This window comes from Mobula birostris, chromosome 24 (assembly GCF_030028105.1).
Source record: "Mobula birostris isolate sMobBir1 chromosome 24, sMobBir1.hap1, whole genome shotgun sequence".
NCBI lineage: Eukaryota > Metazoa > Chordata > Chondrichthyes > Myliobatiformes > Myliobatidae > Mobula > Mobula birostris.
This window is the reverse complement of record NC_092393.1, coordinates 5518804-5533317: the sequence shown is the minus strand read 5'-3', so window position 1 is coordinate 5533317 and position 14514 is coordinate 5518804. Positions and strand designations below refer to the sequence as shown.

General features: G+C 54.6%; 1 protein-coding gene across 1 annotated transcript in view; it reads right to left on the bottom strand.

Moving 5' to 3' along the window:
- Positions 1-3: 3 nt before the first annotated feature.
- LOC140187434 (WW domain-binding protein 2-like) overlaps positions 4-14514 on the bottom strand; it is a 94888-nt gene continuing 80377 nt past the window's right edge. The window contains exons 4-5 of the mRNA XM_072242757.1: positions 897-989; positions 4-44 (exon numbers count right to left, since the gene is read on the bottom strand). Of these exons, the coding sequence (XP_072098858.1) occupies positions 4-44; positions 897-989 (134 nt within the window). The remainder of the gene's footprint in view (positions 45-896; positions 990-14514) is intronic.

The following is a 14514-nucleotide window of genomic DNA, read 5'->3' as shown; positions in this document are numbered from 1 at the left end:
GCTTTAGTAAATAGCTGCATGTTTCATAATTAGACTGAAGAATCCTGAATAGAACACAGTAAAAAATAAACAAACTGAGAAAAGAAATGGCTCTTCTCAAGGGAAAAATGCACCATCCTTTCAGGCTGGTGGGCAGCCGGTCACTTCCAGATAGTGACCTTCACTACCTGGAACATGACTACCACTGGGGAGGAGCTACAGGGCCCTAAAGATCCACGGCTTAGGAGCAGCTTCTTCTCCTCGCAATCACATTTCTGAATACCACCCTGCTCTTCCTTATTGTTACACTATATATTTATTGCATAGTTTTCAGTAATTTTATGTCTTTTGCACAGTACTGCTGCCACAAGGCAACACTTCTGGCTCACCCTTGGAATGAGGACCTGCCCCATTAGTTTCTGATACAGAGGTATGAATTGCTGGGAGGAGTGGACTTTTCCCATGGTTTGTATTACAGACAGTGTTCTCTCTAAGGTGGGCATGTGTGTGAGCACACACATCTTTTGCTACTAGCGCACTAAGGAATTTAAATTGTGCACTAAATTTCTTTCCTTTTCTGGTTTCTGATGTGCACAGTGTTGACAACATGGAATTTGTGATAATTTGCCTGCAGGATTTAGAATTGACTTATTTATACTGTTTTTATTGAAGAAATTATTCAGAGCGCACATGCTATCACTGAGCAAAACATTTCACAGCACAAGATTTGTGCACACACTGGTCATTACAAGTCAGAGGGAGCATTAATCACAGAGCGTCTGGGTTGATGTCCTGCTGATGGAAACATAAGGAAGCAGCTTTAAAGAACACCAGGGGATAAAACATGGAGAAAGAAGGCACAAGCAGCAGGTTGAATAAGGGCTCCAAGCCTGCAGGATGAGAAAGGGAGGTTGTACCCTGCTGTGCTGTCCGAAACATCAGCTGTCCAAACTCAATGGCTCCCCCACTAGTGAAGGTAAGCTTGAAGGTTGCAGAACCTTCCCATCCTCCTGTGGAGAGAAAAGGTGGTAGAACTGAGTGGAGGGAAAAGGTAGGACTTTATCAAAGCCACTCTGGTACCCTTAGTCTGTCGACCTCCATGGTCACAGAAAGTGCATCATTCAGTATGCAAACAGATTGTTAAATCCAGAATTACATGTTTGACACAGCATTGTGAGCCAAAGGGCCCGTATTGTACTGCAGGTTTCTATGCTTCTAATTCCCACCTATTTAGATAAATCTCATTTTATTCTTTCCACATTCCTATCAACTCCCCCCCCACCCCATTCAACAACCACTTACACACCAGGGGTAATCTACAAAGGCCAATTAATGTGCTAACCCACACATCTTTTGGATGTAGAAGAAACCAGAGCACCCAGCAGTAACTTATGTGGTCCCAGGAAAACTGTGATGTCTCGCAGTTCATTGAGCTGTGAGACATCAGCTCACTGGCTGCACCACTCTGCACGTAGGCAATTAGTCCCTCTTCAGACATCAAGGGCTAACAAGCAACTCAGGGGCAAGAAGAATACCTAGAGACAGGAGTCTTCAAAGCTCAATATTCCCCTCACTCATTCTCAGCCATGACCCCCGGCCAGCTCCTCATTTCCAACCCACGTCTCTCCAAACCTCCCCATTTCCTTCTTCTTTAACTGCCCGGACTGCACACACCTTCCTGCTCAGTATTCCAATGGATCAGCCTCCACGCCCACGTCTCACCAGTATTTGAACCCTTCAGAGTCAGCGGAAGAGATCACACAGGGCAGTTTCCGTTAACAGAACAAATTCTGACAAAAATATTCTTAACTGATATTCTGTAACACGAGAAATTCTGCAGATACTGGAAATCCAAGGCAACACACTCCAAAAGCTGGAGAGACTCAGCAGGTCAGGCAGTATCTACGGAAATGAATAAACAGTCAACGTTTCGGGCTGAGACCTGTGTTCAGGACTGGTGGGGGGGGATACCAGAATAAAAAGGAGGAGGGGACCCAGGGGAAGGTGATAGGTGAAGCCAGATGGATCAGATGGATGGGAAAGATAAAGGGCTGGAGAAGAGGGAATCTGATAGGCGAGGACAGTGGACCATAGGAGAAATGGAAGGAGGAGGGGACCCTGGGGAAGGTGATAGGCAGGTGAGAAGTAGTAAGGGAACTGGGGGGGGGGGGTGGAGGATAGAAGACGAGGGGAGGAAGAATGAAAAATCAATATTCGTGACATCAGGCTGAACACTACAAACACAGAATATAACATGCAGCTCCTCCACCCCGAGGATGGCCTAGTCTTGGAACAAGAGAGGCTATGGACCGACGTGTCAAAATGGAAACAGGAATCAGTGTTAAAATATTTGACCACCAGGAACTTCCACTTTTGACGGATGGAGCGGAGGTGCTCGATGAAGCAGTCCCCTAATTTACAAGGGCCTCACTAATGTAGAAGAGGCTGCATTGGGAGGACTGGACAGAACAGACGACCCCAGCAGATTCACAGGTGAAGTGTCGCCTCACCTGGAAGGACTGTTTGGGGCCCCGAATGGAGGCGAGGGAGGAGGCATATGGGCGGGCGTGGCAATTCTGCCACGGAGGACCGATTCCTGCAGAAAGTGAGGGAGGGGGGAGGTGTTTGGTGGCAGGATCCCTTTGCAGATGGTGCAAGTTGAGGAGAATGATGCAGAGGCTCATGGGGTGGTGGGTAAGGACAAGAGGAACTCTATCACTGTTAAGGCAGCGGGAAGATGGGGTGAGTGTAGATGTTTGATAAATGGAGGAGATGCGGGTGAGGAATGCATTAAATGGAGGAAGGGAAACCCCGTTCTTTGAAGGAGGAGGACATCTCAGATGTCCTGGAATAGAAAGCCACATCCTTGGAACAGATGCAGCAAAGATGAAGGAACTGAGAAAACGGAATGGCAGTTTTACAGGAGACAGGGTGGGAAGAGGTAACCGTGGAATCAGTAGGTTTATAAAAGATGTCAGTCGACAGTTTGTCTGCAGAGATGGAAACAGAAAGATCAAGAAAAGGGAGGGTGGTGCCAGGAATGAACCAAATGAATTTAAGGGCTGGGTGAAAGTTGGAGGAAAAGTTGAAGAAGTTGACGAGCTCAGCGTGGGTGCATGAAACAGCATCATTGCAGTCGTCAATGTAGCAGTGGAGCATTAACAAGCAACGTGGACTGTTCTACTTAGCCAGTTAAAAGACAGGTATAGCTGGGGACTATACGGGTGCCCATGGGTACCCCTCAAGTCTGGACAAACACCAAAGAAAAAATGGTTGCGTGTGAGGACCAGTTCTGCCCGGTGGAGGAGGGTGGTAGAGGAGGGGAAGTGGGTGGTTCTCTCATTGAGAAAGAAGCAGAAAGCTTGAGGGCCTTCTTGATAGGGGTTAAAAGTGTAAAGGGACTAGATATCCATGGAGAAAATGAAGTGGTCAGGACCAGGGAATTGAAAGTTACTGAGGTGGTCAAGAACATGAGAGGTGTCGTGGATGTAGGTGGGAAGGGACTGAACTGAGGGGTGGGGGATAGAATTGAGTCGAGGTATGAGGACACAAGTTCAGTGGGGCAGGATCAGGCAGAAACACTGGGCCCACCTGGACAGTCAGGTTTGTGGATCTTGGGTAAGGGAACTATGAATTTGGTGGAGTTCTCCAGAGTTGACGAAGTCACTGGTGGTGTCAGTGACAGTTATCTGATGTCCAGAGTGGGGTCCTCTTCAAGGGGTATGAGGAGGTGTCTGAGAGTTGATGGCTGGCCTAAGCAAGGTAGAGGTCAGTCCACCACACTACAACAGCATCCCCCTTTGTCTGCGGGACTGATGTTAAGGAGAGGGTGTAGGGCAATTCGCTCTAGGGGTTTAGGTTTGAGAAGGAGAGAGTAGTGCTGAAGTCGAATCAGTTGATGTCTCTTCTGCAATTTGAGATGAAAAGATGCAGAGCAGGATGTCCAAGAAGAGGTGGATGATTGGAGACGACAGAGGGGGTCATCAGTGCAGGGTGTGGAATTCTTGCCTAAGAAGTAGGATCAGAGACTGAGGCGATGAAAGAAGAGCTCAGCATCATTGCAGGCACAGAACTCACTGAGGTATGGGCAGAGGGAGTCTGATGGCCTGGAGTAGGGCCCTCTTCAAGGGGTAGGAGTGAGGAAACGTCTGAGAGGTCCGCCTGGCCTCAGCAAGAATATTCTGTTCCTTCAGACATCGCATCCCAGCAAAACACACAAAATGCTGGGAGAACTCATCTCTGAAAGCAAATGAATACTTAATATGTCGGGCTGAGACCCTTCTTCAGGACCGTGAAGGAAAGGGGAAGAGACCAAAATAAAAAGGTGGGGGAAGGCGAAGGAGAACTAGCTACAAGATGATAGGTGAAGCCAGGTGGGTGTGAAAGGTAACGGTCTGGAGAAGAAGGAACCTGATAGGAGGGAGTGGACAATGGGAGACAGGGGAGAAGGAGGGGAATCAGGGGAAGGTGATAGACAGGTGAGAGGAGTGAAGAGACCAGAGTGGGGAAGAGAGGGGGGGGGGAAATAGTTTTTATCAGCAAGGAGAAACTGATGTTCATACCATCAGGTTGGAGACTACCCACCCTGAGAGCGGCCTCATCATGGTAAAAGACAATGCCAATAAATTTGCAGGTGAAGTGTTGCCTCACCTAGAAGGAAGTTTAGGGCCCTGAATGCAGGTAAGGAAGGAGACAAATGTCCAGGTGCAGCATTTTCGTCACTTGCAGGGGAATGTGTCATGAGAGAAATTAATGAGGAGGGATAACTGGACAACGGAATTGAGGAGGGAGCAATCCCTGTGGAAAATGGAGAGTGGGGAGGGGTGAGAAGAGGTAAAGATGTGTTTGAAAGTAGAAACCCATTAAAAATAGCGGAAGGTACAGAGAATGATACTTTAAATACAGAGGCTCATGGGTTAATAAGTGAGGACAAGGAGAACTCTACCACTGCCAATGAAAAGGACGAGGAAGGAATTGTTGAGATTGGAGACCAGTTCTGCCAGACAAAGGTGAGTGATGGTGGAGGGGAACTGGATCAGAGGTGGGTGGTGAGGGGAAGTGGATCAGAGGAGGGTGGTGGGTGATGGAGAGGAACTGGATCACAGGTGGGTGATGATGGAGGGGAACTGGATCAGAGGTGGGTGCTGGTAGAGGGGAATTGGATCAGAGATGGGTGATGGTGGAGGGGAACTGGATCAGAGGTGGGTGGTGGAGGGGAACTGGATAAGAGGTGGGTGGTGGGTGATGGAGGGGAACTGGATCAGAGCTGGGTGATGGTGGAGGGGAACTGGATCAGAGGTGGGTGCTGGTGGAGGGGAACTGGATCAGAGGTGGGTGATGGTGGAGGGGAACTGGATCAGAGGTGGGTGGTGGAGGGGAACTGGATCAGAGGTGGGTGGTGGGTGATGAAGGGGAACTGGATCAGAGGTGGGTGGTGGGTGATGAAGGGGAACTGGATAAGAGGTGAGTGATGGTGGAGGGGAACCGAATCAGAGGTGGGTGGTGGAGGGGAACTGGATCAGAAATGAGTGATGGAGGGGAACTGGATCAGAGGTGGGTGATGGTGCAGGGGAACTGGATCAGAGGTGGGTGGTGGAGGGGAACTGGATGACAGGTGGGCGAGGGTGGAGGGGAACTGGATCAGAGGTGGGTGATAGTGGAGGGGAACAGGATCAGAGGTGGTTGATGGTGGAGAGGAACTGGATCGGAGGTGGGTGGTGGGTGATGGAAGGCAACTGGATCAGAGGTGGGTGATGGTGGAGGGGAACTGGATCAGAGCTGGGTGATGGTGGAGCGGAGCTGGATCAGAGGTGGGTGCTGGTGGAGGGGAACTGGATCAGAGGTGGGTGATGGTGGAGGGGAACTGGATCAGAGGTGGGTGGTGGAGGGGAAATGGATCAGAGGTGGGTGGTGGAGGGGAAATGGATCAGAGGTGGGTGGTGGAGGGGAAATGGATCAGAGGTGAGTGATGGTGGAGGGGAACTGGATCAGAGGTGGGTGGTGGAGGGGAACTGGATCAGAAAAGAGTGATGGAGGGGAACTGGATCAGACGTGGGTGCTGGTAGAGGGGAACTGGATCAGAGATGGGTGATGGAGGGGAACTGGATCAGAGGTGGGCGAGGGTGGAGGGGAACTGGATCAGAGGTGGGTGGTAGTGGAGGGGAACTGGATCAGAGGTGGTTGATGGTGGAGTGGAACTGGATCAGAGGTGGGTGATGGTGGAGGGCAACTGGATAAGAGGTGGGTGGTGGGTGATGGAGTGCAACTGGATCAGAGGTGGGTGACAGTGGAGGGGAACTGGATCAGAGCTGGGTGATGGTGGAGGGGAGCTGGATCAGAGCTGGGTGATGGTGGAGGGGAGCTGGATCAGAGCTGGGTGATGGTGGAGGGGAACTGGATCAGAGGTGGGTGATGGTGGAGGGGAACTGGATCAGAGGTGGGTGGTGGAGGGGAACTGGATCAGAGGTGGGTGGTGGGTGATGAAGGGGAACTGGATCCGAGGTGAGTGATGGTGGAGGGGAACTGGATCAGAGGTGGGTGGTGGAGAGGAACTGGATCAGAAATGAGTGATGGAGGGGAACTGGATCAGAGGTGGGTGATGGTGGAGGGGAACTGGATCAGAGGTGGGGGATAGTGGAGGGGAACTGGATGAGAGGTGGGCGAGGCTGGAGGGGAACTGGATCAGAGGTGGGTGATAGTGGAGGGGAACAGGATCAGGTGATGGTGAAGGGGAACTGGATCACAGGTGGGTGATGGTGGAGGGGAACTGGATCAGAGGTGGGTGGTGGAGGGGAACTGGATCAGAGGTGGGTGGTGGGTGATGAAGGGGAACTGGATCCGAGGTGAGTGATGGTGGAGGGGAACTGGATCAGAGCTGGGTGATGGTGGAGGGGAGCTGGATCAGAGCTGGGTGATGGTGGAGGGGAGCTGGATCAGAGCTGGGTGATGGTGGAGGGGAACTGGATCAGAGGTGGGTGATGGTGGAGAGGAACTGGATCAGAGGTGGGTGGTGGAGGGGAACTGGATCAGAGGTGGGTGGTGGGTGATGAAGGGGAACTGGATCCGAGGTGAGTGATGGTGGAGGGGAACTGGATCAGAGGTGGGTGGTGGAGAGGAACTGGATCAGAAATGAGTGATGGAGGGGAACTGGATCAGAGGTGGGTGATGGTGGAGGGGAACTGGATCAGAGGTGGGTGGTGGAGGGGAACTGGATCAGAGGTGGGTGATGGTGGAGGGGAACTGGATCAGAGGTGGGGGATAGTGGAGGGGAACTGGATGAGAGGTGGGCGAGGCTGGAGGGGAACTGGATCAGAGGTGGGTGATAGTGGAGGGGAACAGGATCAGGTGATGGTGAAGGGGAACTGGATCACAGGTGGGTGATGGTGGAGGGGAACTGGATCAGAGGTGGGTGATGATGGAGGGGAACTGGATCAGAGGTGGGTGATGGTGGAGGGGAACTGGATCACAGGTGGGTGATGGTGGAGGGGAACTGGATCAGAGGTGGGTGGTGGGTGATGGAGGGGAACTGGATCAGAGGTGGGTGGTAGTGGAGGGGAACTGGATCAGATTTGGGTGATGAAGGAGGGGAACTGGATCAGGGGTGGGTGATGGTGGAGGGGAACTGGATCAGAGGTGAGTGATGGTGGAGGGGAACTGGATCAGAGCTGGGTGATGGTGGAGGGGAACTGGATCAGAGGTGGGTGATGGTGGAGGGGAACTGGATCAGAGGTGGGTGATGGTGGAGGGGAACTGGATCAGAGGTGGGCGAGGCTGGAGGGGAACTGGATCAGAGGTGGGTGATAGTGGAGGGGAACAGGATCAGGTGATGGTGAAGGGGAACTGGATCACAGGTGGGTGATGGTGGAGGGGAACTGGATCAGAGGTGGGTGATGATGGAGGGGAACTGGATCAGAGGTGGGTGATGGTGGAGGGGAACTGGATCACAGGTGGGTGATGGTGGAGGGGAACTGGATCAGAGGTGGGTGGTGGGTGATGGAGGGGAACTGGATCAGAGGTGGGTGGTAGTGGAGGGGAACTGGATCAGATTTGGGTGATGAAGGAGGGGAACTGGATCAGGGGTGGGTGATGGTGGAGGGGAACTGGATCAGAGGTGAGTGATGGTGGAGGGGAACTGGATCAGAGCTGGGTGATGGTGGAGGGGAACTGGATCAGAGGTGGGTGATGGTGGAGGGGAACTGGATCAGAGGTGGGTGATGGTGGAGGGGAACTGGATCAGAGGTGGGTGATGGTGGAGGGGAACTGGATCAGAGGTGGGTGATGATGGAGGGCAACTGGATCAGAGGTGGGTGATGGTGGAGGGGAACTGGATCAGAGGTGGGTGATGGTGGAGGGGAACTGGATCAGAGGTGGGTGATGGTGGAGGGGAACTGGATCAGAGGTGGGTGATGGTGGAGGGGAACAGGAACAGAGGTGGGTGATGGTGGAGGGGAACTGAATCAGAGGTGGGTGATGGTGGAGGGGAACTGGATCAGAGGTCGGTAATGGTGAAGGGGAACTGGATCAGAGGTGGGTGGTGGGTCATGGAGGGGAACTGATCGGAGGTGGGTGATGGTGGAGGGGAATTGGATCAGAGGTGGCTGGTGGGTGATAGTGGAGGGGAACTGGATCAGAGGTGGGTGATGATGGAGGGGAACTGGATCATTGGTGGGTGCTGGTGGAGGGGAACTGTATCAGAGGTGGGTGATAGTGGAAGGGAACTGGATCAGAGGTGGGTGATAGTGGAGGGGAACTGGATCAGAGGTGGGTGATGGTGCAGGGGAACTGGATCAGAGGTGGGTGATGGTGGAGGGGAACTGGATCAGAGGTGGGTGATGATGGAGGGCAACTGGATATGAGGTGGGTGATGGTGGAGGGGAACTGGATCAGAGGTGAGTGATGGTGGAGGGAAACTGGATCAGAGGTGGGTGGTAGTGGAGGGGAACTGGATCAGATTTGGGTGATGAAGGAGGGGAACTGGTTCAGGGGTGGGTGATGGTGGAGGGGAACTGGATCAGAGGTGGGTGATGGTGCAGGGGAACTGGATCAGAGCTGGGTGATGGTGGAGGGGAACTGGATCAGAGGTGGGTGATGGTGGAGGGGAACTGGATCAGAGGTGGGTGATGGTGGAGGGGAACTGGATCAGAGGTGGGTGATGATGGAGGGCAACTGGATCAGAGGTGGGTGATGGTGGAGGGGAACTGGATCAGAGGTGGGTGATGGTGGAGGGGAACAGGAACAGAGGTGGGTGATGGTGGAGGGGAACTGAATCAGAGGTGGGTGATGGTGGAGGGGAACTGGATCAGAGGTCGGTAATGGTGAAGGGGAACTGGATCAGAGGTGGGTGGTGGGTCATGGAGGGGAACTGATCGGAGGTGGGTGATGGTGGAGGGGAATTGGATCAGAGGTGGCTGGTGGGTGATAGTGGAGGGGAACTGGATCAGAGGTGGGTGATGATGGAGGGGAACTGGATCATTGGTGGGTGGTAGTGGAGGGGAACTGTATCAGAGGTGGGTGATAGTGGAGGGGAACTGGATCAGAGGTGGGTGATAGTGGAGGGGAACTGGATCAGGGATGGGTGATGGTAGAGGGGTACTGGATCAGAAGTGGGTGATGGTGGAGGGGAACTGGATCAGAGGTGGGTGATGGTGGAGGGGAGCTGGATCGGAGGTGGGTGATGGTGGAGGATAACTGGATCAGAGGTGGGAGGTAGTGGAGGGGAATTGGATCAGAGGTGGGTGATGGTGGAGGGGAACTGGACCAGAGGTGGGTGATGGTGAAGGGGAACTGGATCACAGTTGGGTGATGGTGGAGGGGAACTGGATCAGAGGTGGGTGATGATGGAGGGGAACTGGATCAGAGGTGGGTGATGGTGGAGGGGAACTGGAGCAGAGGTGGGTGATGGTGGAGGTGAACTGGATCAGAGGTGGGTGATGGTGGAGGCGAACTGGATCAGAGGTGGGTGGTGGGTGATGGAGGGGAACTGGATCAGAGGTGAGTGATGGTGGAGGGAAACTGGATCAGAGGTGGGTGGTAGTGGAGGGGAACTGGATCAGATTTGGGTGATGAAGGCGGGGAACTGGATCAGGGGTGGGTGATGGTGGAGGGGAACTGGATCAGAGGTGGGTGATGGTGGAGGGGAACTGGATCAGAGCTGGGTGATGGTGGAGGGGAACTGGATCAGAGGTGGGTGATGGTGGAGGGGAACTGGATCAGAGGTGGGTGATGGTGGAGGGGAACTGGATCAGAGGTGGGTGATGGTGGAGGGGAACTGGATCAGAGGTGGGTGATGATGGAGAGCAACTGGATCAGAGGTGGGTGATGGTGGAGGGGAACTGGATCAGAGGTGGGTGATGGTGGAGGGGAACTGGATCAGAGGTGGGTGATGGTGGAGGGGAACTGGATCAGAGGTGGGTGATGGTGGAGGGGAACAGGAACAGAGGTGGGTGATGGTGGAGGGGAACTGAATCAGAGGTGGGTGATGGTGGAGGGGAACTGGATCAGAGGTGGGTGGTGGGTCATGGAGGGGAACTGATCGGAGGTGGGTGATGGTGGAGGGGAATTGGATCAGAGGTGGCTGGTGGGTGATAGTGGAGGGGAACTGGATCAGAGGTGGGTGATGATGGAGGGGAACTGGATCATTGGTGGGTGGTAGTGGAGGGGAACTGTATCAGAGGTGGGTGATAGTGGAAGGGAACTGGATCAGAGGTGGGTGATAGTGGAGGGGAACTGGATCAGAGGTGGGTGATAGTGCAGGGGAACTGGATCAGAGGTTGGTGATGGTGGAGGGGAACTGGATCAGAGGTGGGTGATGATGGAGGGCAACTGGATCAGAGGTGGGTGATGGTGGAGGGGAACTGGATCAGAGGTGAGTGATGGTGGAGGGAAACTGGATCAGAGGTGGGTGGTAGTGGAGGGGAACTGGATCAGATTTGGGTGATGAAGGAGGGGAACTGGATCAGGGGTGGGTGATGGTGGAGGGGAACTGGATCAGAGGTGGGTGATGGTGGAGGGGAACTGGATCAGAGCTGGGTGATGGTGGAGGGCAACTGGATCAGAGGTGGGTGATGGTGGAGGGGAACTGGATCACAGGTGGGTGATGGTGGAGGGGAACTGGATCAGAGGTGGGTGATGGTGGAGGGGAACTGGATCAGAGGTGGGTGATGATGGAGGGCAACTGAATCAGAGGTGGGTGATGGTGGAGGGGAACTGGATCAGAGGTGGGTGATGGTGGAGGGGAACTGGATCAGAGGTGGGTGATGGTGGAGTGGAACTGGATCAGAGGTGGGTGATGGTGGAGGGGAACAGGAACAGAGGTGGGTGATGGTGGAGGGGAACTGAATCAGAGGTGGGTGATGGTGGAGGGGAACTGGATCAGAGGTCGGTAATGGTGAAGGGGAACTGGATCAGAGGTGGGTGGTGGGTCATGGAGGGGAACTGATCGGAGGTGGGTGATGGTGGAGGGGAATTGGATCAGAGGTGGCTGGTGGGTGATAGTGGAGGGGAACTGGATCAGAGGTGGGTGATGATGGAGGGGAACTGGATCATTGGTGGGTGGTAGTGGAGGGGATCTGTATCAGAGGTGGGTGATAGTGGAAGGGAACTGGATCAGAGGTGGGTGATAGTGGAGGGGAACTGGATCAGAGGTGGGTGATGGTGCAGGGGAACTGGATCAGAGGTGGGTGATAGTGGAGGGGAACTGGATCAGGGATGGGTGATGGTCGAGGGGTACTGGATCAGAAGTGGGTGATGGTGGAGGGGAACTGGATCAGAGGTGGGTGATGGTGGAGGGGAGCTGGATCGGAGGTGGGTGATGGTGGAGGATAACTGGATCAGAGGTGGGAGGTAGTGGAGGGGAATTGGATCAGAGGTGGGTGATGGTGGAGGGGAACTGGACCAGAGGTGGGTGATGGTGAAGTGGAACTGGATCAGAGGTGGGTGATGGTGGAGGGGAACTGGATCACAGGTGGGTGATGATGGAGGGGAACTGGATCAGAGGTGGGTGATGGTGGAGGGGAACTGGATCAGAGGTGGGTGATGGTGGAGGGGAACTGGATCAGAGGTGGGTGGTGGGTGATGGAGGGGAACTGGATCGGAGGTGGGTGATGGTGGAGGGGAATTGGATCAGAGGTGGGTGGGGGGTGATAGTGGAGGGGAACTGGATCAGAGGTGGGTGGGGGGTGATAGTGGAGGGGAACTGGATCATTGGTGGGTGGTAGTGGAGGGCAACTGTATCAGAGATGGGTGATAGTGGAAGGGAACTGGATCAGAGGTGGGTGGTGGGTGATGGAGTGCAACTGGATCAGAGGTGGGTGATGGTGTAGGGGAACTGGATCGGGGTGGGTGATGGTGGAGGGGAACTGGATCAGAAGTGGGTGATGGTGGAGGGGAACTGGATCAGAGGTGGGTGATGGGTGATGGAGGGGAACTGGATCAGATGTGGGTGATGATGGAGGGGAACAGGATCATTGGTGGGTGGTAGTGGAGGGCAACTATCAGAGATGGGTGATAGTGGAGGGGAACTGGATCAGAGGTGGGTGATAGTGGAGGGGAACTGGATCAGAGGTGGGTGATGGTGGAGGGGAACTGGATCAGAGGTGGGTGATGGTGTAGGGGAACTGGATCAGGGGTGGGTGATGGTGGAGGGGAACTGGATCAGAGGTGGGTGATGGTGGAGTGGAACTGGATCAGAGGTGGGTGGTGGGTGATGGAGGGGAACGGGAGAAGAGGTGGGTGATGGTGGAGAGGAACAGCATCAGAGGTGGGTGGTGGGTGATGGCGGGGAACTGGATCAGAGGTGGGTGGTGGGTGATGGAGGGGAACTGGAGCAGAGGTGGGTGATGGTGGAGAGGAACTGGATCAGAGATGGGTGGGGGGTGATAGTGGAGGGGAACTGGATCATTGGTGGGTGGTAGTGGAGGGCAACTGTATCAGAGATGGGTGATAGTGGAAGGGAACTGGATCAGAGGTGGGTGGTGGGTGATGGAGTGCAACTGGATCAGAGGTGGGTGATGGTGTAGGGGAACTGGATCGGGGTGGGTGATGGTGGAGGGGCACTGGATCAGAAGTGGGTGATAGTGGAGGGGAACTGGATCATTGGTGGGTGGTAGTGGAGGGCAACTGTATCAGAGATGGGTGACAGTGGAGGGGAACTGGATCAGAGGTGGGTGATGGGTGATGGAGGGGAACTGGATCAGAGGTGGGTGATGATGGAGGGGAACTGGATCATTGGTGGGTGGTAGCGGAGGGCAACTATCAGAGATGGGTGATAGTGGAGGGGAACTGGATCAGAGATGGGTGATGGGTGATGGAGGGGAACTGGATCAGAGGTGGGTGATAGTGGAGGGGAACTGGATCAGAGGTGGGTGATGGTGGAGGGGAACTGGATCAGAGGTGGGTGATGGTGTAGGGGAACTGGATCAGGGGTGGGTGATGGTGGAGGGGAACTGGATCAGAGGTGGGTGATGGTGGAGTGGAACTGGATCAGAGGTGGGTGGTGGGTGATGGAGGGGAACGGGAGCAGAGGTGGGTGATGGTGGAGAGGAACAGCATCAGAGGTGGGCGGTGGGTAATGGCGGGGAACTGGATCAGAGGTGGGTGGTGGGTGATGGAGGGGAACTGGAGCAGAGGTGGGTGATGGTGGAGAGGAACTGGATCAGAGGTGGCCGGTGGGTGATGCAGGGGAACTGGATCAGAGGTGGGTGATGGTGTAGGGGAACTGGATCAGAGGTGGGTGATGGTGGAGGGGAACTGGATCAGAGGTGGGTGATGGTGGAGGGGAACTGGATCATCGGTGGGTGGTAGTGGAGGGCAACTGTATCAGAGATGGGTGATAGTGGAAGGGAACTGGATCAGAGGTGGCTGATGGGTGATGGAGGGGAACTGGATCAGAGGTGGTTGATGATGGAGGGGAACTGGATCATTGGTGGGTGGTAGTGGAGGGCAACTGTATCAGAGATGGGTGATAGTGGAGGGGACCAGGATCAGAGGTGGGTGGTGGTGGAGGGGAACTGGATCATTGGTGGGTGGTAGTGGAGGGCAACTATCAGAGATGGGTGATAGTGGAGGGGAACTGGATCAGAGGTGGGTGATAGTGGAGGGGAACTGGATCAGAGGTGGGTGATGGTGGAGGGGAACTGGATCAGAGGTGGGTGATGGTGTAGGGGAACTGGATCAGGGGTGGGTGATGGTGGAGGGGAACTGGATCAAAGGTGGGTGATGGTGGAGTGGAACTGGATCAGAGGTGGGTGGTGGGTGATGGAGGGGAACGGGAGCAGAGGTGGGTGATAGTGTAGAGGAACAGCATCAGAGGTGGGCGGTGGGTGATGGCGGGGAACTGGGTCAGAGGTGGGTGATGGTGGAGGGGATCTGGATCGGAGGTGGGTGATGGTGGAGGGTAACTGGATCAGAGGTGGGTGGCAGTGGAGGGGATCTGGATCGGAGGTGGGTGATGGTGGAGGGTAACTGGATCAGAGGTGGGTGGCAGTGGAGGGGAACTGGATCAGAGATGGGTGATGGTGGAGGGGAACTGGACCAGAG